The sequence below is a fragment of the Mustela lutreola genome, chromosome 4 (genome assembly GCF_030435805.1).
Source record: "Mustela lutreola isolate mMusLut2 chromosome 4, mMusLut2.pri, whole genome shotgun sequence".
Taxonomy (NCBI): Eukaryota; Metazoa; Chordata; class Mammalia; order Carnivora; family Mustelidae; genus Mustela; species Mustela lutreola.
This window is the reverse complement of record NC_081293.1, coordinates 160,009,733-160,035,058: the sequence shown is the minus strand read 5'-3', so window position 1 is coordinate 160,035,058 and position 25,326 is coordinate 160,009,733. Positions and strand designations below refer to the sequence as shown.

The 25,326-nt window shown below is 36.0% G+C and overlaps 1 protein-coding gene across 4 annotated transcripts in view; it reads left to right on the top strand.

Annotated features, from left to right (window-relative positions):
• The window catches only part of DPY19L1 (dpy-19 like C-mannosyltransferase 1), a 99,892-nt gene that overhangs the window by 59,079 nt on the left and 15,487 nt on the right, over nucleotides 1–25,326 (top strand). For 3 of the 4 annotated variants that reach the window (XM_059171537.1, XM_059171536.1, XM_059171535.1), the window contains exons 9-15: nucleotides 351–450; nucleotides 2,832–2,909; nucleotides 10,530–10,616; nucleotides 12,739–12,798; nucleotides 13,343–13,423; nucleotides 19,385–19,486; nucleotides 23,879–23,950. In XM_059171537.1, coding sequence (XP_059027520.1) covers nucleotides 351–450; nucleotides 2,832–2,909; nucleotides 10,530–10,616; nucleotides 12,739–12,798; nucleotides 13,343–13,423; nucleotides 19,385–19,486; nucleotides 23,879–23,950 — 580 coding nt within the window. The remainder of the gene's footprint in view (nucleotides 1–350; nucleotides 451–2,831; nucleotides 2,910–10,529; nucleotides 10,617–12,738; nucleotides 12,799–13,342; nucleotides 13,424–19,384; nucleotides 19,487–23,878; nucleotides 23,951–25,326) is intronic. The other variant, XM_059171538.1, reaches the window with a different exon arrangement.

The following is a 25,326-nucleotide window of genomic DNA, read 5'->3' as shown; positions in this document are numbered from 1 at the left end:
TTTATAGACATTCTCTGTCTCTCCAAATGAAGCTATTTGATGCAGCATTAAATATGTTCGATTATGAATTTACCAAAATAGAGTTTGACAAAATTCAATGGAAGTACTGACCCAGCTGCCCTCTCTGTCTTTGGCAAGCTTTGTTTTTATAGTAATAATGGGCATTTAGTTTTCACGGAAAGTTGCTGTAATTGAGTGTCGGGAAGTATAATTTCGAACCCATTGGTTCATCTTATGTCTGGTTTATGTTATAATGAGATCATGTTTAGAGATTCTAATTTGCAGCAGTTTGGGCCCATGCTAGAATACCTTGTGGTCAAACTTACTGATGTTTATTTTCTCTTCCCAAGGGCTACAAAACTTTACAGGGGAAGCTTGATTGCACTCTGCATTTCCAATGTATTTTTCATGCTTCCATGGCAGTTTGCTCAGTTTGTACTTCTTACTCAGGTAAGGTACTTGGATATTTAAGCTAAATTAAGCTTGGTATATTTTATTTTGTGAACTCATTTGTGTAAAATTATAGAACTGAGATCTTATATGATTCTTAAAGAAAGTTCAGGATAGGCAAATATGTGAGATTTATTTATTAGTGAATATTAGTTATTTACTTACTAGTAGAATGCATTTATTGAATTCAAATCAGTAAGAATCCTTTGCTATTCAGTATTAGTGTCCTTAAAAGAGGACTAGCGCTATAACTTCAACCATTTCTCTTAAATAAATGTACTTCTTTTATGATGAATGCTGTGCATTCTTACACATAGGATAAATGCACGTAAGACAACATAGGACAAATAAATAGTTCTTATTTATATAACTCCTCTACCAGTCTGTAATTTGTCATTTTTCTGTGCATTCTTGCCTCCCTCTCTCTTCAAGTAGAGGTGTATGGAGCTAGGTGAAGGTGCCTGCTGAGAGAGGGAGTAAACTGTGTGCCAGGCTCTCCCTGTGCTGCTCCCACCCCCAGCAACTTCTGCTTCTCTCTCTGCCGGCCGTATTCATGTTCACATAAAGCGGCTTGGAGTTGTTCTGCAATCTTCTGAGACATGTCTTGCTTGAGTCCTAACTCTATCCACTAGCAGTTTGACCTGGACAGACTGCTTAGCTGTGCTTAGTTTCAGTTTTCTCAATGGTGAGATAAAGAAAATAAGGGTTAGGATCAGATGAGAGAGTGTGTATAAGACTGAACACCGTGCTGAATACTTAGCAAGATGTCAGAAAGGTTAGCTGTTTTTTTCAGTATTTTTTTTAAATTTTTTATTTTTTATAAACATATATTTTTATCCCTAGGGGTACAGGTCTGTGAATCGCCAGGTTTTTCAGTATTTTTAAAAAGAGAATCTATTTGTTCTTAATTCTTTCTTTGATCCTACCTTTTAGATTCCTTTGTCTTCTTTAGCGTGGTGACATTTTAAATGTTCCTGGTTAAAAATGTTCCTGAAAAGAAAATGAAACAAAAAAGTCCCTGAAAGACACTTCTTAAAGATTCTACCCTTGTAGGTCCGCTGTGTATTGCTTGGCCCTGGGGTGGAAAGGGAGAGTTCCCATGTCTTCCAGCTAGGGATGATGACCTGAGTTTTGGGGGGTGAGTGGGAGAAGGTGTTTCATAGAGTGCGGGGCTTATGTCGAGTAACAAGGCACACTTCCTCACAGTTACAGTGTCATACGAGTCTCCTCCTTCAGCAGGGCAGTGTTCCCCGTAGATAAATCTGGGGAAAGGGAAATCTTGTTTTTCTTGCTCATGGGAAAATCTGTCATAGATTTTGGATTACTTGGAGGTAAAAAAAAAAAAAATGAATGAAACTTAAGTTATATCTTTAAGTATTCAGCTACTTTGCTGCTTATTTATACTATGTTTGTATAGCAGGGGAGGCATGGGATTTAATCTGAGTTGCTTTCTCCACGAAGAAGGGTGGAGAGGCATTGTGTGGCATAGTAACTACATTTTACTAAGAGGTACACCATCATCATTTAGTCAATTAACTCACCTAAATAACTCCAGTACTCTTTGAATTCTTGGTCAATACCTACGCAGGTTTGTTCAAAGGTCTAAAGAAAGTTAAAAGTAATGAAAGTACTCCTTCTAATTGGAAATTTGATAAATTTGATTACAACGAATATTTGAATGTTTGTTCGAATGAACACTAATGGAGATTCTTGTAAAGAGCGACTAATAAGCAGAACTTAATGCATTTTTACACACATGCATTACGCAGTTACTTTTGAGATTAATGTGCCTTTCCCAATTATGTATTAATTGTCATCAGTTATAATTAAATTTTCGTATTTCTTGATTGGGCAAAAGCACTTTGTAATTGTACATGTTGGCAGTAGAGTCACCCTGACATTAAAGTGAGAATTGTTTTTGAATAATCCACAAAGTAGATAATTCACAAGGTTAATTGAGAGAGCTGTTCATGGAAGAAAAAAATTCAATCTGTATTTGCTATATTAATATATTGACTATATTCAATAATTTGACAGGTCAGAGAAAAATTAAAGAATTCCTTTTGAGGGGCACCTGGGTGGCTCAGTGGCTTGGGGCCTCTGCCTTCAGCTTCAGTCGTGGTCCCAGGGTCCTGGGATCGAGTCCCACATCGGGCTCTCTGCTTGGCGGGGAGCCTGCTTTTTCCTTTCTCTCTGCCTGCCCCTCTGCCTGTTTGTGATATCTGTTGAGTAGACAAAATCTTTAAAAAGAAAAAAAATCCTTTTGAATATAAATACAAATCAGTGTGAGAAAATAATAAAAAATAATCTTTTTTCATTCTTATAGCTATTCGTTACATATGTAATTTTTATTTGTAATTTAACTTCTTTTTAAATTTCAGATTGCTTCATTATTTGCAGTATATGTTGTGGGATACATTGATATATGCAAATTACGGAAGATCATTTATATACACATGGTAATGGTTTAAATTTTTTTTTTCCATTTAGTTTGACCTTAAAACAAACTCCTGATTAGTATTTGTGTTACACATGGTTGAAACTAGTTGTGACAGGATTCCATAACTAAAGCAAGTGTCATCCAAATGCTGCGATATAATTACAGGCCATGTTTTAAATAGGCCACCCAGAAAATTTTAATTTGGGTCATATTATCTGATTTGAGATTGTGCCTGACTTGCTATAAGTAAAAGAGATAATTCATGAGAGAAAAACAGGGAATGGTATATTATCTAAGAGGCTTCTGTTAAAATGAAAGAGAATGTTTGTTTGCTGTGCACCAACTATGCAGGCATGTGGGTCATACTGCAGAATAGAAATATAAGGATCCCCGCATACATGTTCCTCACACTTTGGTGGAGTGGAGCAAGGTGAGAGGACAGAGGATAAATAATAAACACCGTAAATGGGCAACTTACATATAGTATGTTAGAAGGCAGTAAAGGATGATCAAAAAAAGAGAAAAGAACAACTCATGGTATCCCAGGGAGATCAGGAGGGCCAGTGTAAGGGGGCAGGGGATTAAGATAGCAAATGAGGTGGTGAGGGTAGGTCTTACTGAGGAGAGGAGAATGTAGCAAAGATTGGCGGGGAAGGGGTAGTGAGCTAAGTAGATGTCATGAAGAATATTCTTGGTACTAAGACTGGATGGTTGATTTTGAAGAATGTTTACCCTTTAAAAACATGTCTTGTTGTCATTAGCTCTACAATTTTGATGTTTTCTTTTTCCTAAAATTTTCATGTTATTATAATATGCCACATTATTTTTTATTCTCTAATAATTGATACATATAAAAGGACATTATAATATGTATAGGGAAGTTATGAACAAAATTATCATATGAACAAGCTTGATCCCCCCTCCCCCACAACTGAACACTAGAGCCTTCACTGCTTAGAAGCCCTTGTGTGCTCTGGGGATGTCCCCTCACTTCTAGAGAGAACAGCTATCCTGACCTTTTAAATTATAACTAGCTTGCTTTTCTTTATGACTTTACCATATATGTATTCCTAAACAATACATCTTTATTATTAAATATTAGTATTTTTTTAAGTTTTATAAAAATGGTATCTGTTTATCAGACTTATATTTTTTACTTAGGTTTTTGAGATTTGGATGTTACGGATTTCAGACATTTTCTTCCCTTTATATTTTCCATTCTATAAATAAAGCACAGTTTATTTGTCCATTTTCTTGTTGAAAGACATTTAGGGTCTTTTTCCCTCTTTTTTTCTTCTTTGAATAATGCTGAATGTTGTCACACATTCCTCCATAATGAGGCATAAATGCTAAGAGTTTCTTTAGGGTCTTTACCTGGTAGTAGAATTCCTGGGTGGTAAATTATATCCATGTTCATCTTTTTAATTTAATCCTATATCGTTTTTCAAAGATGATTGGACTACCTTGAACAGTAATGTATAGTATTTTAGCTCATATTATTGTACATCTTCTTTTATTTTATCATAAAATGGGTGAGTATAAAATGGTATCTTATGGCCTTAATTTGCATTTTCTTTGATTCTCAATAAAGCCAAAGGTCTTTTGATATGTTTGTGGGCCCTTTGTGTTTCCTTTTTGGGGACATTCCTATTTTTGTAACATTCCTATTCAAATCATTTTACCAGTTTCTCTCTTATATCCAAGAGAAAATGGCATCTGTTTTATTTGCTGCAGTAAAATCCACTGTTTTCATTATTTATTTTTATGCTTTTATGCTTGACTTGTTCCTGATTTGGCCAGCTGCTTTAAGCTGGCTTCTTTGTCCTTTTAACATATCCTCAAGCTTTGAGCACTTCTTAAAAGAAATTAATAAAAGCTAAGCTTCCTCAAACACTTTTCTGTGTCTGGCTGTGTGATCCTATGTGTTTTTCTATCTAATATGTTACTGTGATGAATTATATTAATTGATATTCTGCATTAAGAAAACCTTGCTTTTCTGGGCTAAACACAACTTTTATATATTGCTGGATACACTTTGCTGCTGTTTTGTTGGGATTTTTAAATCTTTGTTCATGAATGGGGTTGGACAGTAATTATCCTTTCTTTACACTTGGCTTCCCCCCCCCCCCAAACTGTCTAAAATGGCTTTTGTTTTTTCTTTTGCATTGCAGTAAAAAATCAGAATAATTGGTTAGCATTTAGAGTCGGTCAGCCACATGGCCAACTGTGGATGAGGTGTTTGATTCAATTACAGTTATAAAAGTACTAACATTACGGAGGTTTAATTTGTAGTAGGACCTATCTTGGGTGAATGGTTTATGTTTTACCATATGACTTACTAACTATGGAACTGGTTTCTTACTGTGGAATATCTTCTTCCATTATCCCTTTACAAATTTCTAAATCCCTATAGTTACATAAAGGAAAAAAATACAGAATTGTTTCCAAAAAGGAATTTTTTTCACATTTTTTATTGTGGTGAAATACACATAACATTTCCTGTCTTAATCTTTATAAGTGTACTTATCAGTGGTATTAAGTATATTCATTCAGTGTTTACATCCACCACTGTCGTCTCCCAAACTCTTTTCATCTGGTGAAACAGAATCTCTATACCCATTAAACAATAACTCCCTATTCCCCTTCCTACCCGCCCCCAGCTCCTGGAAACCCCCACTCTGCTTTCTATGTCTATGATTTTAACTTTGCTTGGTACCTCATGTAAGTGAAATCATGCAGTATTCGTCTTTTTCTTAATGTGCTATTTTACTTAGCATACTAATGTGCTCAAGATCCACCCATGTTGATGCAAATTGAAGGATTTCCTATCTTATGGCTGAATGACTTTTGCATCATGTATATATGTGTGTGTATGTATATACACACTGTTTCAAAATCTATTTATTCACTGATGCAAATTTATGTTGTTTCCATGTCTTGGCTCTTGTGAATAATGCCGCCGTGAATATGGGAGCACAGATATCTCTTTGAAAACTTGTTTCATTTTCTTTGGGATGGCTGGATCTTATAGTAGTTCTAATTTTAATTTCTTAAGGAACCTCCACACTATTTTCCACAGTGGCTGTACCAATTTACATTCCCACCAACAAAGAAAAAGGATTCCTTTTTCTCCACATCCTCCTCAATACTAACCTCTTGTCTTTTTTATAATAACCGTTCTGACAGCTGTGAGGTGATAGCTCATTGTGGTTTGGATTTGCATTTCCCTGATGATGAGTGATGCTGAACACCTTTTCATGTACCTGTGGGCCATTTGTGTGTTTTCCTTAGAAAAATGTCTGTTCAGGTCCTCTGCCCATTTTTAATCGGATTATATGGGCGTTTGATTGCTTTTTGGCTATCGAGTTGTGAAAATGACGTACATATTTTGAATATTAACTCTGTCTGCTAGATGGTTTGCAAATCTTTTCCTCCCATCCTGTAGGTTGCTTCTTCCCATTGTGGATCATCTCTTTCTCTGTGCAGAAGCTTTTTCTTTAGGTTGATACAGTCCCACTTGTTTATTTTGCTTTTGTTGACTGTGCTTTTGAGCTTGTGCAGGACTGTCTACATCTGGGCTGGTGTGTGAGGGATGGTTAGCTGCTGTTGAGATAAGAGCTGAATTCACTACAGATAACTCAGTTTCCCATCGAAGCATTCTCCTGGGAGTTACAAGTCTTGGGAGACTCCCGAGTTCCCACATAGTTCCATTAAGACAAGTTTGGGCAGCATAGTTGTTGTCTAGGTGAGGAGATAGATTCCTGCCATTTTCCCAAGATCTTCTGGCTACACTTGACTGATTTGATATCAGATTTATTTTAGCCCTATAGAATTAATTGTAAAGTGCCCCTGCCTTGCCTTTCTGTGGTAGATTTTGTGTGAGATGAGAATACTCCCTGAAAGTTTGGTGGCTCTCGTCTGCTAAACTATATGGGTCTGTTGTTTTCTTTGTGGACAGATTTTAAATTATTGATCTAACTTATTTCACAATAATAGAACAGTTAAGACTTTTTTCTTGAGTAGTTTTTGGTAACTTCTATTTTGCTAGGAATTATCCCTAAGTTTTAAAGTTCGCTAACATAAGTCATTCACAGTGTTGTCTTATGTTTTTGAACCTGCTAAAATACGGATAGTAAAAAAAGACACGAATACTAAATAATTTGTAATAATCTTGATTCTGTACCTTTCAAGTTCTCAATTTTCTTTATTAATTTTCAAATTTACTTCCTTGAATTTAAATTCACTCATGTTTTTGAGCACCCAGTTTTTTGTCAAACATTTCCCAGGTTCTAAGGAAATGGCAGTGATAAAAACAATACAAAGGAAAAAAAAAAACCAAACCCTTCCTTCATGGAGCGTATATTCAAGAGTACAAAGAAACAGATATGTAAGTTAAACAGTTATGTTAAATGTTAGTTTATTGTATTGTATTGTAGTTTTTCCGGCGAGATAAACACAACACCAGGCAAAGTGGGTGCAAGGCAAGATTTATTAAAAACACTCTCCGGCAAAGTTTCAGGGCTCAGAAGGAGAGCCAGGAAAGTTGCACCGGGAGGAGGTGGGCACCCTCCGGCGAGGTTCCACCACTCTGGAAAGCAGAGTGGCAGAAATTGCGCCCAAGGCATGGAAAAGGGGGCTTTTAAGGGGCCTCCAGGGGAGTTCAGGGGTCTTCTGGCAAGTTTCCCTTACTTAGATATTTCGCCTGCATGTCAGGGTCCCATTGGTCCAGGGGAGCCCGGGGCGGGAGGGTTTTCAGATTCCTGCTTGGGTCCTTGTTCTCCTGTCCCGAGCTCAGGTTTTGTGGCGGGGACTTTCGCTATCTTAAGTAGCCCTTTCTTTCTGCCAGCCTGTCAGGTATTAGTGAGGAACAAGGAGCGTGGGATTTGCTGAGTATGTGGGGGAGGTCGGAGTTGAAAAGTGTGCAAAGACAAGGCCGCTCTGAGAAGTTACATGGAGATAGATTCAGAAGTTGAGGTAGCCAGCCACTAGGGTTAAGAGAAACAGCAAGCAGAAGCGCTCTGCTGTGGAGGTGTACCCGCTGTGTTCTAGGATGTGCAAAAGATGGCTGGATTGGAGCTAGATGGGGAAGAATAATGTGAAATGAGGTCCCAGATGTTAGTGGGGTAGGCCCTACAGGGTCTGGAGGTGTGGGAAAGGCTTTTGGCTTTCCCTTAACTTGAGAATCAAAACCTTCGGAGCATTTGAGCAGGGCACTGACCAGACTGACTGCTGAGGTGGGAATGGACCTCAAATCTCTCTCCAGACCTTTAGCACCTCCTTTTTTGATACTGCCTTATATTTGTTTCTTGAATACCCTTGGCATTGCTTCTTGGTTATGAATCTGTTTATGCAAAGTGATGTTATTCTGCTAAATTTTATCAAAATTGATTTGGAAAGTTTAGAGTTTGTCTTAAATTTCAGCACTTATGGGAAAAAGCTATTGTTATAAAATTTTGAGGATTTAGTTGCTTACCTGTTCATAAGTACAGGAGAATAACATACCATGAAAAGTTAAGTTTGTTTCTGGGAATGCAAGAATGATTTGACACCATTAGAAATTATATTACTATAACTTAGCCATCAACATATTTTAAAAAGATCAACAATATGATCATTTCCTTTGATGTTATAAAGGCATTTGATAAGTCAGTAGCTATTTCTGATTTTAAGATCTCAATCAAATGAAAATAGATGAGTGTTTCATTGCAATCTTAAATATATACATATACATCAATTCAAAAGCTAGTAGTATCACACAAAGTGATGAATCAATAGTTGTATTTCCATTAATACCAGAAGCTTGACAAATATGCCACACTTAGTGGCATTACTTAGGCATTACTTAGTGGCATTACTTAGGTTTATTGCAAGAATATTAACTAATACAGTTGACTAAAAAATAAGGCTTTTGAAAATTTGAAAGGAAGATGAAGAAATATTATTTGTAGGTGATATGATTTTGAATACCAAAAAACCAAAATTTATAAACTTATTACTACTGGAAATAATGAGTGTGTTCATTTCGGCATATTTAACATAATGTTTCTATATGCAGTCAGAAAATATGATGAGAGGGGAGCGCCTGAGTGGCTCAGTGGGTTAAAGCCTCTCCCTTCGGCTCAGGTCATGATCCCAGGGTCCTGGGATCAAGCCCCACATTAGGCTCTTTGCTCAGCAGGGAGCCTGTTTCCCCCCTCTCTCTCTGCCTACCTCTCTGCCTACTTGTGATCTCTGTCTGTCAAATAAATAAATAAAATCTTTTTAAAAAAAAGGAAAAAAAAGAAAATATGATGAGAAAAGATTCCCGATACAATAACAAAAATAATACACTTAGAAATAAATTTAATATGCAGGATCCATATGAGGAAAATTTTACACCCCCCATGAATGTAAAGGAACACTTAAATGGCAACAACATGTGTTATTTTTGGATGTAAAGATTCAGCAGTGGATAGATATAACTCTAAATATGACATGATGTACATTATTGAATAAAGTGGTTCTAATAAATATGTCAGCTTTTGAACCATAAGCTGATCCTGAAATGCAGATGGAAATTCAAATATATGGACCAAAAATAAAACTTCTAGAAGAAAACATGGATTATTTTATTTTTAAAAGCTTTTCTAATTATAGAAGACCTAAGGGAAATGAACGATAAATTTGACTAACATAAAAACTTGGAAAATAACCGTAATACAGAAATACCACAAAGATAAAAATGAACTTAGAAAAATATTTACAATGTATTTGCCTGATAAGGAATGATATTTTCATAACATATAAAGAGAGCTCTTAAAATAGCTAAAACCTAATAGAAAAATGGGTGGTAGGAATAAGCAATTCAGACCCACAATAAAAACAACAAATAGAAGAAAAGATGCCTGTCTCACCAAGTATTAAAACAATGGAAAAGTGAAACAGTGAGGTAATGTTTTTCTTGGTTGAGATGGTCAAACATTTTAAAGAATTGATAAGGGTGTGTATCAGCAGGAGCTCTCATGTCCTACTGGTGAAGGAGTAAATTGGTACAGTATTTTTTATGGCATTTTGTCAATATTTTTCAGATTTCAAAATGTATATACCCTTGATCCATCAATTCCACTTCTAGTAATTTATCTCATGAGTGTGTTAACATGTATCTAAGATACACACCTAAGGATGTTTATCATAGTGGTGTTTGTAATAGGGAAAACCATGTAAAAGCAAAATAAAACTGGAAAGTACTTACCTGTTCGGCAGTAGTCCTAGGACTGGTCAGTAAATTATGGTATGACTCTAGAGTGGTGTACTTTTTTCAACTATTCAACAGAATGAATTAGGTTGGTTTGGATTCATACGGAAAGCTCTCTGAAACAGAATAAAAGCAAGCAGTAGCATCGCTTATGGGCCAAGTTTCCATTTGTGGTTTTTAAAAAATTCAAACTAGACTTTGTACTTGTGAATGTTTTGAGGGATGCACAGGAAACTGTTGATGGTGGCGATCTTTTGGGTTTTAAGTGTGGATAGGATGTGGGCTGTTTTCATGGTATATCCCCATTTATATGGTTTGAATTTCATCATGGGCATGTGCAATTTTCAGAATAAAAAGCTGTGTTCTTTTATGTGCATTAATTATATTTTTCTTGGATTTTTCCAGATTTCTCTTGCACTTTGTTTTGTTTTGATGTTTGGAAACTCAATGTTATTAACTTCTTATTATGCTTCCTCTTTGGTAATTATTTGGGTAAGTGTCTCTTAAGTACATGGCTATTTTTGAAACTAATGGTTCACCAGTTTTTAATCACTGGCTTGGGATTGGTGAGGGATTTTTGATAAGAATTATCTCAGGCATTTTTACTGATTTTGTATATATGTAATAGAGTTTTCCAGTATTCCCTTCCCCAACAGGAAAGGAACACAAGAGTTCATACCAGAAATACTAACATAGCAACATAGCACCTTGTCTTCTACCTGGACTTTGCCCTTTCTCTTTCCTTGTCTTTTCTGTCACATGAATTTTGATCCAGGGTTCATTTTAGAAAGGTTTTGTGCTTTCTTCTTTTTCTTGTTTCTTCCCCTTTGCAGTTTTTCTCCTATTTCTGCTCCATTCTCTGACCCCCTTGCCTCCCTGTGGCGTCTCATAGCAGTCTCTCCTGATTTCGCTGTGATCAGAGGCTTGGGGCTTCGGATTCTCTTAGGTTTTTTTTTTTTTTTTTTACTCTTTGAGTCTATTTATGTAAAATATTAAGATAGTTTAAATCAGGTGATGATTCAGTTATATTTTGCTAAAGCACTGCAAAGAGCAGATTTCAATAATTGGGAGACTGTCTTGTAGAATTAGAGCAAAAGGTAAAATGTCATCTAACCCCTGCCACTTTTGGCAGGATCACTTAAATATAAGTCTTCCTAAATTTAAGGACTTCCAGAGGTGGGTATGGCTTTTTTATGAATAGGCTTCACCATTACAGGGTTTTGTTAACCTAAAAGGAAAAAAAAAATCCTATATTTCAAGTGCACATGCTTTAGTATTAGGCTGCTTTCCTGAAGACAAAAGTGCATTGTACTGTCTTAATTGAACTGTATTCTGCTTCTCAAATAGTTGTTTAAGTTACCCAGATTATTTTGGCTTTCTTAATTTCTAGAACCCACGAACAACTTGGGAACTTTGTATTTCTTTGTCCCATTTCACAAATAATATTTAAGATCCTGTTTCCCAAGAATATGCCTCTTCCCAGTCTGGACTGCTTCCCTTTTCAGGTTGTGTGGCTCAACTATGCTTAATCACAGATGTTAGCAGTTACCATATGGGCCTGTGGGGTTTTCAGCAATGCCAAAAATATCATTAATGGAGTTGCTGTGCTTTGAGATTAATGATAGTTCTTACAGTCAGTGAATTCTGTTTGTAATCAGGAAATGTAACAGTACACTCGGTTCTATATTTACATGTGTTCACAGGCAAGCCCTGCTATTACTTAAAGTACACGACTCTTGAAACTTGTGTTCAGGTGCCAATGAAATCTAACCCAAGTACATTTGGCAGGAAACTTCATTCCAGGACCTATAATGTATCAGGTTTTCTTTTAGGTGCTTGACAGTAAGCTGTGTCTTGGGTATGAATTAAGCATATTTATGAATATTTCATATTTGGGTGTATAAAAATAAATGATGCCAACAGTTACAGAATATAGAGAATGTATGCATATATAACTATAAACACAAATTTGCTTATTTTTATTCATAGTAATCTCTTTGAAACCTAAATCATAATACTTTTTGTATTCTCAGATATTCAGAAACTTCTGAAAAGATTTGAGTTCATGTATTTCTGTATTGATCTCCAAACATATTTTTGCCAAGTTTGAAGTAGGTTTAGTTCCTTATAAGTACCATATGTGGGAGTCTATTAATTTCCTAGAGAGAGAAAAGATTTGGTAGAAAAGAAGTATTTAGTTGATCCATTAAAAACTCACTTGTAGTTTATTCTGAGTTGATAATTTTTAACTTAAATCTTACAACTGTAAGACACCTGTCTAAAATTATTATATACTATATGTAATAGCACACACGTGCGCAAGTGTGTATGTATGAATGATACTGCTTCTGAGGTAAATCTGAGATGTAAAATCCATCATAGAAATTTATATTTGGTAAATGTGTTTTCAACTTTACGAAGTCACTAACTGATCTAATCTACATTGGATAAAACAGGGCGATTTCTTAAAGTCAGTGAGCTTCTTGTAATGCTATATGGAACATTGACAATGTGCTGAATTTTAGATTCTTGAGAGTCTTATTATTTAGAAATGTTTTTTGGTACTTTATGTATGTAAGTATTAACTGTATGCTATGTTATTTTCTCCATGAAGGGTATACTGGAAATGAAACCATATTTCCTGAAAATAAATGTATCCGAACTTAGTTTATGGGTAAGAATCAATCTATTTGAATGCATAAATTTTTCCTTTCCTAAAATATATCATCAGTTTTATGTCTTACTTTTAAGGAAATTAGCTATTCTTATGTAATCCAGGAGATCTAACAGCTTTATGATGTAATTAAGACTCAATTTTAATGTGCCAAATTTCCCTTCTCATGTGGCAAGTTAAAATTAATATTGGGTAGGTAAAGTATTCTGGTTTTACTTATTTTATCACCTATATTTTTTCTGGGGAGCAATGCATGTGTAAGAGACTGTTAGTAGAAGGGGAATGTAACTGCAATTGCTGTGTAAATCTATAAGATATATTAATTTTGATAGTATCATATGTATATGTTTTTATTTTTGGTGATAGCCCCTTGATTTTGGATAACATTCTTTAAGCTACATTTTTTAGCATCTTTTTTGGGGGTATGGAAATATTTATTTCACATGTGATTAAAGCATTAATTTTTTTCTTCATTGGCTATGTCTAAGGAATGTCTGTATGAAGCATTAGTTTATTTTTGTTTTGTTTTGTTTTCCTTTTTGAGGTTATCCAAGGATGTTTTTGGTTGTTTGGAACCGTCGTGCTCAAGTATTTGACATCTAAAATCTTTGGCATTGCTGATGATGTAAGTACATTTATCTTTAACCTGGAAGACTTGTGAAGAATCATACAGGCTAATAATGAATTACTTGAGTTATTAAAGTACCACTATTTAAGCCAAATTCTAATATGAAGTCTATTCACTTATTACTTTATATAGTTAATGATAATAGAAAGCAAATATGACTCTGTGTATAGTCTCTATTCTCCAGTATTAATTTCTTGACTCAATCCTGTTATTTTAATTGGTCTTTCTGTATCACAGAGATTTTAAAATTTTAAAGCAAGAAAGCTCTAAAGATGAGCTCAAATTTTAGGGTATATACAGTCATTTTTCTCTGGTTTCTTTATAATCCTTTGGTAACACATCAGTATGCCATCTTCAGAACCTCTAAAAACTATAGACCATATTATAGTCTTTTCCCCAAGCCCGTTTCCTGGTCGGTGCTTGTGAAAGATTTATTTATAGGTAATGTAATCCAAGTTAGTCTTATTAAGAGAAGGGGCTTTTGTTGTTGTTTTGTTTTAGTGTTCAGGTAGGAGAGAAAATAAAATGAGAAGAATTCTGCTTTATAACTTTAAGAATTCTTCTCATTCATAATTATTTTGCCTATTTTATTTTGGTGTTTTAGTAAACACATTGATTAAATTTAAAAAAAAGAAGCAGCACAATATCCAACACAGAAAGAGTAAAGCAAACCTCATATTTTTTCTGTAATGTATTTTAATTGGCTATCTTTCCTTCATCCATAATAGATTAAAGCTACAGTTTTGAAACTGGGTTTTGTGAAGTCCTGGAATTTGCATACCTTCTGTGGGGGTCTGTCTACTTCCCAACTTCCCTGGCAGCCTTTCACCCAGGGCAGTTGTGCTTTAATTTCTCACACACTGGGCAATTATGAAGCTTTTCATTTGAACAAGGGAATTTTTTGCTTTAAAATGATTGAAAGCAACTGGGTTGTTCAATGGGTGATCTAAAACCTGTGGAAAGTAGAAAACTATAGTCTAAAGTTACTTACTTACTCATTCAGTATGTACCTGGTGATAGAATGTATCCTAGAGATACAGAACTGAGTAAGATTTGGTCTAGTAGGATTTCGGGACCATACATAGCAGCTCTAATATAATGTAATAAAGGCTGTGACAAAAGCAGGAATGCACAGGAGAAGAGTCAGAGAAGACTCCTGGAAGTCCGATGAGAAGAGGAGCGCTACAAGGTCATTGAGTAGTGAGGATACAGAGAATGAATAGGAAGAAAAGGGAGACAGCCCAAGTTTGAGGGGAGTAGAATCTGTCTCCTCACTGGGGAAGACTATCCAGTTATGGTACTGATTCAGATAAAAGTGATGTTGTGATTTCTGTCATACCCTAATGTTGTAGCAAGGACCAAACAAATTTAGAAGTAATTCAATTGCAACTTCAGTATTTCTAGAAATCTGTAACACTGATCCAAGACATCAGCTCATAGATTCTGAATTGTGACATAGGTTAAATAAGAGACTGGCAAGGCCACACAGCCTTTAAGAAGCATTTCCGCTCACACTTCTCTATTAAGATAATCAGACACTGCCCTGTTCTTTAGGAACCACGTGAGCCATTTCTCAGTACATCCTCACTTCCCATCCCTGCTCCTGTCAACACTCTCCCTGGTAGAAGTCTGAGGTTGTTTACCAGGGAAGCTTAGTCAGTACTTAGAGACACATAGTTTTTGCTGGGGGCCGGTAACGTAGGCACCTTCTGCCTGGCACATATCTAAATTCCAAACTCCCAGAAGGAATGTGGGTGCTCCGCAGAAACCAGAGTGTTTTAGGTACAGGGAGCCCCTACTCCTTCTCACTTAGGCTGGTAGGAGCCATCTGAAATCTAAGTTCCCTGATGCCAGCCAAATACCAGCTTTGCAAGCAGATTTTTCAAGGATATCATCGGGCTCACTATGTTAACTCTCATCTGAACATCAAGTTTGCCCCATCTTTTCCTCTCTTCCACGCCTTCTCTGTCTTCTGTGAATCTGCATGCCACCTCCCAGCCAGTTATAGATTTGTGAAGAAGCTGGGCTTCGGGATCCCTCAGCCTATGTGTGCAGTTTTCCAGGCCACCAGAGATGGGAGAATTGGTTTACCCCCTTTTAGTTTTCCCATTTCCAGAATCCCTGTAAAGTCTCTAGCTCGTCTGCCAGTCGGCTGTTCACTGCAGGGATGATGCAACATTAGGCTGGCAAAGCATTGCCTGCTGTTTGACTCTTATTAACAGTGTCTCTGAGCATAGATTTTTTTGCTCCCTGCCCCCAAACAAGTCAGCACCCTCCCGCAGCAAAGGTTCTGCTTCTCATAGCCAGCCCCACCCTTGTGGACCCTTGGGCCTAACAACCCCGGGAAGTGGCGTTGCTGCTGAGGGTGGATGGGAGCCTCCCAGGCAAGAATGCTGCCGACACCCACTGTTTCCCTTTGGAATTAATCAGATTTTGTAGGGATGAGTGCTTCTCAATTTGTTTTCTTTTTGGTCACTTTCTAAAATGGGATATGGTTATTTTTGACAGTTTTTTTCTAATTTTATAGGTGTTATTGGGGGAGGGGACTTGTCAGTTTCTACCTTTGCCATTAGGAAGTAAAGTCCCCATTTTCATTGATTCTTGAGTGTTGATCTTTGTATTTCTCGGATAACCTCACTTGCTCACAATATATTATTCTTTCTATAGATTGTTGGATTGGTTGTTAATATTTTTAAGGATTTTTATATAAGGAAGGTTATTAGTATGTCATTTTATTTTCTTATAATGTTTTTGTCTGGCTTTGGTTTCAAGGTAATGTTAGCTTCCTTAAATTCTTGGGAAGTGTTCAATCTCCTATTTCTATTTAAAAAAATTAATTTATTTATTTTAGAGAGAGAACACACATGTGTGTGAGTGCATGCAGGGCAGGGGAGGGGCAGAGGGAGAGAATCTCAAGGAGACTCCCCACTGAGTATGAAGCCAGACATGGGCTCCATCTCATGACTTAGGGTTAACCCATAGGGATAGGGTTAGGATTAGGGTCAGGGTCATGACTGGAGCTAAAATCAGCAGTTGGGGGGCACCTTGGTGGCTAAATGCTAAAGCCTCTGCCTTTGACTCAGGTCATGATCCCAGGGTTCTGGGATCAAGCCCCACATCGGGCTCTCTCTCTGCTCAGCGGGGAGCCTGCTTCCCTTCCTCTCTCTCTGCCTGCCTCTCTGCCTTCTTGTGATCTCTGTCTGTCAAATAAATAAATAAAATCTTAAAAAAAAAAAGAGTTGGTTGCTCAACCAACTGGGCCACCCAAGCACACCCAATCTCCTATTTCAAAGAGAATTTGTATAGAGGTGATGCTATTTCTTCCTACAGTGTTTGGTAGAATTTGACAGTGAAGCCTTCAGGGCCTGGAGTTTTCTTCATTAGAAAATTCTCTACTACAAATCCACTTCCTTTAGGAAGTTATTGGTTGTTTATGTCTTTAGAGGAAACTTACCTATTTCATATATGTCATCAAATGGATCATGTTTTTTTAAAAAATTGTTGTAGGTTTCACTTAGTGAAAATTCCTATTAAAATTTTTGCATATATGTGAAATGGTCTTTTACATTCTTTTATTATCTTCCTTATTTGGATTCAGAATCAAGATGTGTTAGTCTCCTATAAGGAGCTGGTTTTTGAGGGTTTTTTGTGTGTGTGTGTGCTGTTTTTCCTGCTTTCTATTTACTATATTCATATTTTCAAAGTACCACCCTTTTTTGATTTTTTGAGTCTTCTGGTTTTGCTGAATTGCTCTTTGTCACCAAATTGTGTCATCCTTGTTTCTTATGTCTCTGTGCTTGTTCTGTAGCTTTTTCTAATGTTCAAGGGAAAGTGCTTGGCTCTTTTGTTTTCAACCTCTTTTATTTTCTGATAAATGCATTTAGAGCTATAAATATCCATATTAGTAATATTTTTTCTGTGTCTTACAAATTAACTATTTTGAGATTTTCTTTTTAGTCAGAAGGTTATTAAGTTTTATGTTATTTGGTTTCTAGCCAAAAAGATTTTCAAAGCCATTTCTAGTCATCTTACAATGTTATTGCATTTATGATTAGAAAAAAAATAATTTGTATTATATTGATTCTTTGAAATGTATTGTGGTATGGTATATGAACTTTTAAAAAATATTTTACTTATGTTCAAAGGTAACATGCATCCTCTCTTTGTGAAGTTTGTGTTTTCCATGTGAGCATATTAATAATAATATTCAGGTGTTATATTAACAGTCATCTGCCTTTTCTATTTTAAAGGGAAATATTTGACATTTTCAGTGACCACGATCAACCTATCCTACTTCCTACAGTATTTTCAGCTCTTTATACCCTTTGAATCTATACTGTGAACTGCAGATATGTTCATCATACATATGACCTGTCTTTGCTCTTCACTCTATGAGTATAGAATGTCATTTGTTGTCTCTTTTCATTTCTTTTTTGCTTGAATTCAGTTTTGTGAGATGTTAACGATTGCTAACCTAGATTTCTTTGGTTCAATTTTATCTTATGTTGTTGTCCTCTTCCATTTTCAACCTTTCTACATACTTTTGTTTTAAACATGTGTCTTGCGGACAATATAAAATTTGAATTTTTTCCCTGAAATCCAGTTTGAGCAACTGTCCTTTAATTTGTGAAATTAAGGTCTTTACATATATGGCAGCCATTGTATTGTAACTTATTTCTTCCATTTTTTTTTAGAGTTTCCAACTATTTTACTTGCTTTTTTGATTCTTTCTCCTTTTGTTTGGATGGTTTTCTTATGCTATTTAAGGCACTGTATATTCTCCCTTTTTTTTTATTTTTTATTTTTTCAATTTATTTATTTTCAGAAAAACCGTATTCATTATTTTTTCACTACACCCAGTGCTCCATGCAGTCTGTGCCCTCTATAATACCCACCACCTGGTACCCCAACCTCCCACCCCCCCCCGCCACTTCAAACCCCTCAGATTGTTTTTCAGAGTCTAAGGCACTGTATATTCTCCCTTTTGATTTCTTAAACTTATCAGCGTACATTTCTTCCCCAACAAAATAAAGTATTTTGGAATTCTTTAGCACATTCCCACCATCCCTTAGTTCCTACTCTCTCCAGTCCTTTCCTGCTTCATGTACATATCATTTAGGATTTCAGCTATGTTTGTTTTATGTAATTTCCCTCTTTTTTTTTTTTTGTTCTTGTTTTTTTAGACAATAATGAATTGAAAATTTGGTAAATGCTTTCTCATTTGGGAATTGCAAATAATCCTACTTTCCTCACATGACTTTTTATGGGAAGTAGATGAGATGGTGTACAGGACAGCACTGGGTAGCATGTAAAGAATCACACATAGAACTGATCATTATTTAAAGGTGGATGTTTTTCCAAAGCCTGCCCATTTTCTACTTCTTTCAAAGGGAAAGTGGGCTTTTTTTTTTTAAGTGGGCTCCATGCCCAGCAGGGTGCCCAGTGTGGGTGGGGCTTGAATTTGTGACCCCGAGGTTGACCAGAGCTGTGATCAACAGTCGGACAATTAACTGACTGAGTCACCCAGGCATCCCTTAATCCCCTTTTCAGAAATCGATATTAATGTTTCCTTTTCTTTCACTCTATTGCACTCTGTGCCTTAGGATTGACAGAGGTCTGTGTGTGTTACCAAGCCTGCTCCCCCTGGTAGGTTCAGGAAAAGGAGGTGTTGTACAGTGTATTTTCTCAGGCTCAGCACACTGAGCAGGGAAAACCCAGGGATAAAAAGCCTTTGGTCTGCTGGTGATGGATCGTGGAAGGCGGGCGTTGCTAGAGCTATCATTTGCCAGCAAGAGAAGGGGAACCATGAAGTTGCAGTGCTTTAACAGAAGCAAGTCTGGCATGGGAACAGCAAGCTCTGTGATATAGTGAAAGCTGTTTTTAAATACTATGAAGATTAAAGTGCATTACTACAATATATGGCATAGTCTAATGGTACCCCACGTTATTCCTTCCTAGGCTCATATTGGCAACTTATTAACATCAAAATTCTTCAGTTACAAGGATTTTGATACTTTATTGTATACCTGTGCAGCAGAGTTTGACTTTATGGAAAAGGAGGTAAGATGCAATTTCCATTTTCCTTCCTCAGGTTTTGGTCCATTCATTTTTCATAAAGGGCGCTCCTCTTATCTCAGACTCTCCTCTGTGCTCTTACCTCAGTGGGCAGGAAAGGAAAATGATGGCTTGGAGGAGGACATTCCTACTACTGTTAGTATGGTCTTTTCTCATTTTGATAATTGAGAAGCATGCCTTCAGACTAGCAATAGTGTTTTGGATGAGTAAACACGGAGGCATTTCAAGTAGCCTCGTTTCAGGGATGCTGCTCTCGAGCTCTCACATTTCCATGCACTCTGTGGTTGTTGATTTGAATAATCTCATTGCTCTGAAATATCATTGAGTACAACTTTTTCATTCCAACAGTGTTTTTCTTTCTAAAACTGTATTCAGATGTTTAAAAAGAAAGCAGAGAGTAGCGTGGGGGGTTGTGAGATGGAAGTCTGCAAGAGTACTTGAGGTTCTTGGACAAGCAACTCTCGTTTGTTCTTCTGTCATGGCTTACTAGTTCCTAGTGGTATGCTGCAAAAAGATACTGTGAGAACCAAATGAGATATGTAGAGAAGGATTTTGACATTTTAATGATATTTTGTATAAAATATGTTGTAGCGATCAGTGAGCTGGCTTGGTTCAACAAACATGTATATATATGTATATATATTTACAGATATACCTATAGATAGAGATATATAGATGTGTGTGTCTTTTTTAACACCACCCATGTGGCCCCAATTTATTATGATATTTCATTATCTATGAGACAGTTTCCTTCACAGCTCTGTGTGTGTATTTCTTGCACACACACACAAACAATACTCTAGTTCCCCTGATCCTGCTAGGTGGCTACGTCTGTGTCCTGAGTTACAGACCAGGGAATGATAGTGTACCCCACTGCACACTCTTACCAACCAGACATTCTGAATTGAGCATGTCCTGCAGATGTACTGTTTGCTCCAGTGATCTGTCAGTCTTCATTCCCAGGTTCTGGCAAATTTTGACACATAATGGCTAATATATAGTATATGAATGATAGTATCAAGCCTGCCAGAAGAAACTAAAGAAGAGTGTCTTGTGAGACATTCAAATGCATGTTCACAGAAAATCAGGACTCCTTCAAGCAAGTGGTAAAGGAAGTAGAGGGTAAACCTCGGTAGAGCGGGAGGATATGGCGGAAGTCCTTGGGCATTATTGAGGATATTCACGCCACTCTAACCTGAGAGTATGTAGCATCGGTGAGGTGATAGAAGAAATTGTTTATTGAGGCATAGCGTGACTTCAGTTATTTTGAAGAAAATAACAAAGCTGTTTGCAGCTTGGTATTCCACATCTCTGTAGGTATCCTCCCAGGGCTGTGCTGTAAAGACAGTGTGGTGCCCGTCCCGAGAAGGCATCCATTGTATGATACGCCCAAACACTGGGAGAAAGGAAGAGTCTGTCATGCTATTATACTCATATGGAAAGACTTGTATCATGGAATGAACAAGTGGTATGCCCTTATTTGCCTATAATTAACATGTATAGAATAAGGTATAAGAGAGCAAACCTTTAACAGTGGTTTTTGATTAGAGAATTAATGATTAATTTTTTTGCAGTTTGCATCTTTGAAATTTTAGGCAGTAGTCATATTTTAATTGTATTCTGCTTGAATTTATGACCCTAAGGTTAACCTGAGCTGAGATCAGCAGTCAGATGTTTAACTGACTGAGTAAAAACAAAGAGGGGGATCTTTCCTTTCTAGATATAGAAATGGTGAGCAACACTATTTAAAGTACAGCAATATTAAGGAACATTTTTATGGCCAAAAATAGACAATGCTTGGATAGCCCCATGTGTATGTACTTAACTGTGTTATGTGTATGTACTTGATATGAAATGAAGAGAGAAGCACAGATAAACAGTTAAAAATGCATTATTTCTTAAATATTTGAAAAATGGGATTTGGGGTGAGGAGTTAGGTTAAAGCCTTGTGTCACATTATGCAATAAACCTCAATTCAGTTAATTAATGTGTCAAAATTAAATGAAGCCTGAAAAATAAATTTGAGAGACATTTCAATGAGTATTAGCTTCATTTTTTAATGAGCAAATAGCTGTTCAAAGCACATATGAGAATGATTAATAGATTTGACTGCATGTAACTTAAAACATCTGTACATTAAATATTATAAAAATTAAAAAGCAAATGACTAACTGGGATGACTCTTGCCATAAATATAACAAATGAAACTAGGGATTAATGTAGTGAGTATAGGAGATTGTCCAAATCAGTAAAAATTACCAAGGACTCTACCCTTCTCCACCACCAAAAATACATCCTCACTCCCACACACATATGCAGAAATGGGGGAAGGATATGAACAGAAAACTCATTGGGGAAGAAATTTTGACAACCAATTAAAATGCAAAACTGGTTGTCATCTTTATTTTTTCTGCATTTTTAAATTTTTACAATGAGCATGTATAACTTTTATGCTTAGAATAAAACAAAGAAATTCGTGGAAAAGGAACTTACAGTTCTAAAGCTCACACACACGTACACACAAGCCTACTCTTTTCCCTGTGTGGTTTGTTTCCTTTGTATTTGTCCATGTGCCTGTACTCTCCCTGACGGACCTTCTGGAATTGAGGAAATTGTGTACTTTGTTTCCTTTATATTAATTCTTTTATATACTAACTCGAGTCCCTTCTGTTGGTTTCCTACTGAGAGTTACACTGAACTCAGTCACTTCTTATCCCCCTATTTCTAATTTATTGAAATACTATAATCAGTGACAATATTTTACTTCCCATATAGTTTCCAGTGAAGTTACTTTACTTCTCCCCTCTGACCCCACTGTAGGACTCCCACTGCACCTTCAGTATCTGGACATGTAACCACTCATGCTGTTCTATCACCTTTGTATCCCTGCCCTTGACACAGTTCTGTAGGTTGGTGTTTTTAATGCTGCATGTTCTGGGAAAGAAGCCTCTCATGCCTATTTCTTGATTGTGTGAAGCTTACTCTCCAGTGGATTCCTCAGGAAGGGCCATAGGGTCCATAATCCCTGAGTTTTCACATGTTCAAATATTTTATCAGTGGCTTTTATATGTGAACGGCTGGCTAGATACAAAATCTTTGGCTTGTGTGTTTTTCCCTGACTGTCTTAAATAAATTACTCCACCATCTTCTGGTCTAAGTGTTGCTGTCAAAGTTTGATGCTAATCTGATTTTTTCATTTTAAGAAAAATATTAAAAAATATTTTTAAAACAAAGTTTTGGAATATAATTTTAAAATTATTTGAGTTCTTTGTTAAATTTTGTTATACTTTAAATGCAATTTTGATACATTGCCTTTTTAAGGTAAACACCTGAATCTCGCAACTTTTCTTACATTTATTGTTAGTTGTTATTAGCAAATGTCTAAATTTTTGAATAATAAAATACTTTTGGTTATATGATTTTTATGAGGTTAAGACAATTAAAAATTTACAAAATAGAAATAAATATATTTTAAAAGTGTAAGTATTGTGCAAATGTTTATAAAGGTAAATAGTAAAATAAAAACATTAAAAAGTCTCCTTTCGTTGAGACTTCTGTGAAGTACACATTTGGGGGCTAATAAATTATCAAAATTACTTGTGTAATATGGGATAACAAGCAAGAAAAGTAGACTAATGAGAGGGAAAATCAGAAAATACTACTTATATTTTATATTATTAAAATGTAGCAGTGTTTTTAATATGTTGAACCTAGATGTCTCTTGATAAACACATTTGGGAAAGTGTACATTATTTAACTCAATGATACAGGATTATTTTTGTGAGGGTAAATGTTGGTGGTAAGAAAATCAATTGCAATTTAGAAATTTCAAACCTAGAGTTGTTTAAGACTATGACTTCAAATGATTGTAAAATATATAGGATTGCAGTTGTGGGGTTTGTTATTAAATGTTCCTGTAGTTTTAAAGAAAGGTAAAAATATTTTTATTTCTCTTGTAAACATGGGTCATTAGTATGTGCGTGTGTGTGTGTCTTGGAACGATGGTTAAGATTTTTACCCCCCACCAAATGTACAGGAAAAGCTCATGCCATTTAAAGGAGTTCTGCTGACCTTAGGTGAATATTAAGTTGAATTCTCTAGTTAGAAAAGTAGTGTACAAAAAAGGAACAATAATCTTTCCAGTCCCAGTCACATTTTATACTTACAAGTGTTTGGGGACTGTATTTGTGTTTTCAACTCAACATTTTGGGGAAGTTTGTTTCTATGGAAATTCATCTTCATTTTTATGATGGGACTCAAGTCACTGGGTATATTGGACTCTGTTTACACTTTTTAAAATTCATTTTTTTCATTATTGGAAATGAAATTTTGTCTGAAAATAATATTTTCCTCTAACAAAGCATCTCTGGATTTCAGACTCCACTGAGGTATACAAAGACATTGTTGCTTCCAGTCGTTCTGGTTGTGTTTATTGCAATCGTTAAAAAGGTAGGTCTATCACATCTATTTCCTAAGAACTCTTTTTCTTTTTCCTTTTTTATTAATTTATCTATTTTGGAGAGAGAGTGGGCTCGAGGGGGAGGGGCAGAGGGAGAGAGAATCTCAAGCAGACTCCCCCTGAGTGCGGGGCCAGTTGCAAGGCTAGATTGCATGACTCTGAGATCATGACCTGAGCCAAAGCCAAGAGTCCGATGCTCATCTGACTGAGCTATCCAAGTACCCTTCAAGAGCTCTTTCTTAAAATAAAAGACTTTCTTGTTTCTATGCAGTAGTTAAGTATCTTAAGTTATATGTTAATGACACAATGTTTTATATGGATCTGTTGAAACATATTCTGTATTTTCTCACTTCTAGCCCTTGATGAACATTTACAAGCCTTAAAAATATTCTACTGTCTACCAGCATAAAATAGACATAGGAAAAGGATAGTTCGAGTTTTGATAGTCATATATTTTTGAAAGACATGATCAAAGAGACCATATTGACCCAGATACAGTTATTTTTGTCTTTGTAAATTATTACTGACTGACTTTTAGCTTTATGTAATATTTCACTAAAATATTTAAAATATGCCATTCTAAGTCATCTGTGCATTGCTCACAAAGTCCTGGATCGAGTTTATTATTATTGATCCAAAAAATAGAATATTAATAATGTATTACCAACATTGATAAAATCGTTAGATTCCCAGCTTGGCTTTGATAATGAAATTGTAAGCCCAGATTTGAATCAGGTCAGGGAAGTTCCAGTTTTTAGCAAAAAACAGGCATGATATTCTCTTTTTTCTTTTAACATGTGGCAAATTCTGGAACTGCAAGTGTTTTAAGAGAATGAATAAAGATTAATCTGTAATCAAGATAACAGATGATGGACCCTAAAGGTTTTCTGAGTTGTAGTTACTGATCTCTGTGTTAACACAGTGTTATGTATTTGTAGAATATTCTGTGCTGTAATTACTGTTCACATTATATATTTGTACTCTCCCCAAACATATCCCATGTGTTATTGTACCTGCTTATTTGACAGCCCTGTCGGGGATATTATTATCCCCATTTTGACAGATGCACCTTTAGAAGATGAGAGAGGTTGTTACCAGACTCACATTGTGTCCATTAAAAAGCAAGGGAAGAGCAAGAATCAGACTCGGCACCTTTCCTGCCTTACTGGGTGTTGTGTCGTGTTCAGCTTTGAAGTCTCACAAGCTTTTCAAATCTAATGAGTTTATTGCCAATCAGTTTCTGCTCTATGCTGGCTTCTGTGCTTCCTTTGCACTTTTGCATACTTTATGTGCATGTGCACCCCGTAGGTAATCAAAGAATACCGATGTCGGCAATTCAGAATGCATTAAAAAGACAGAAGCCTGG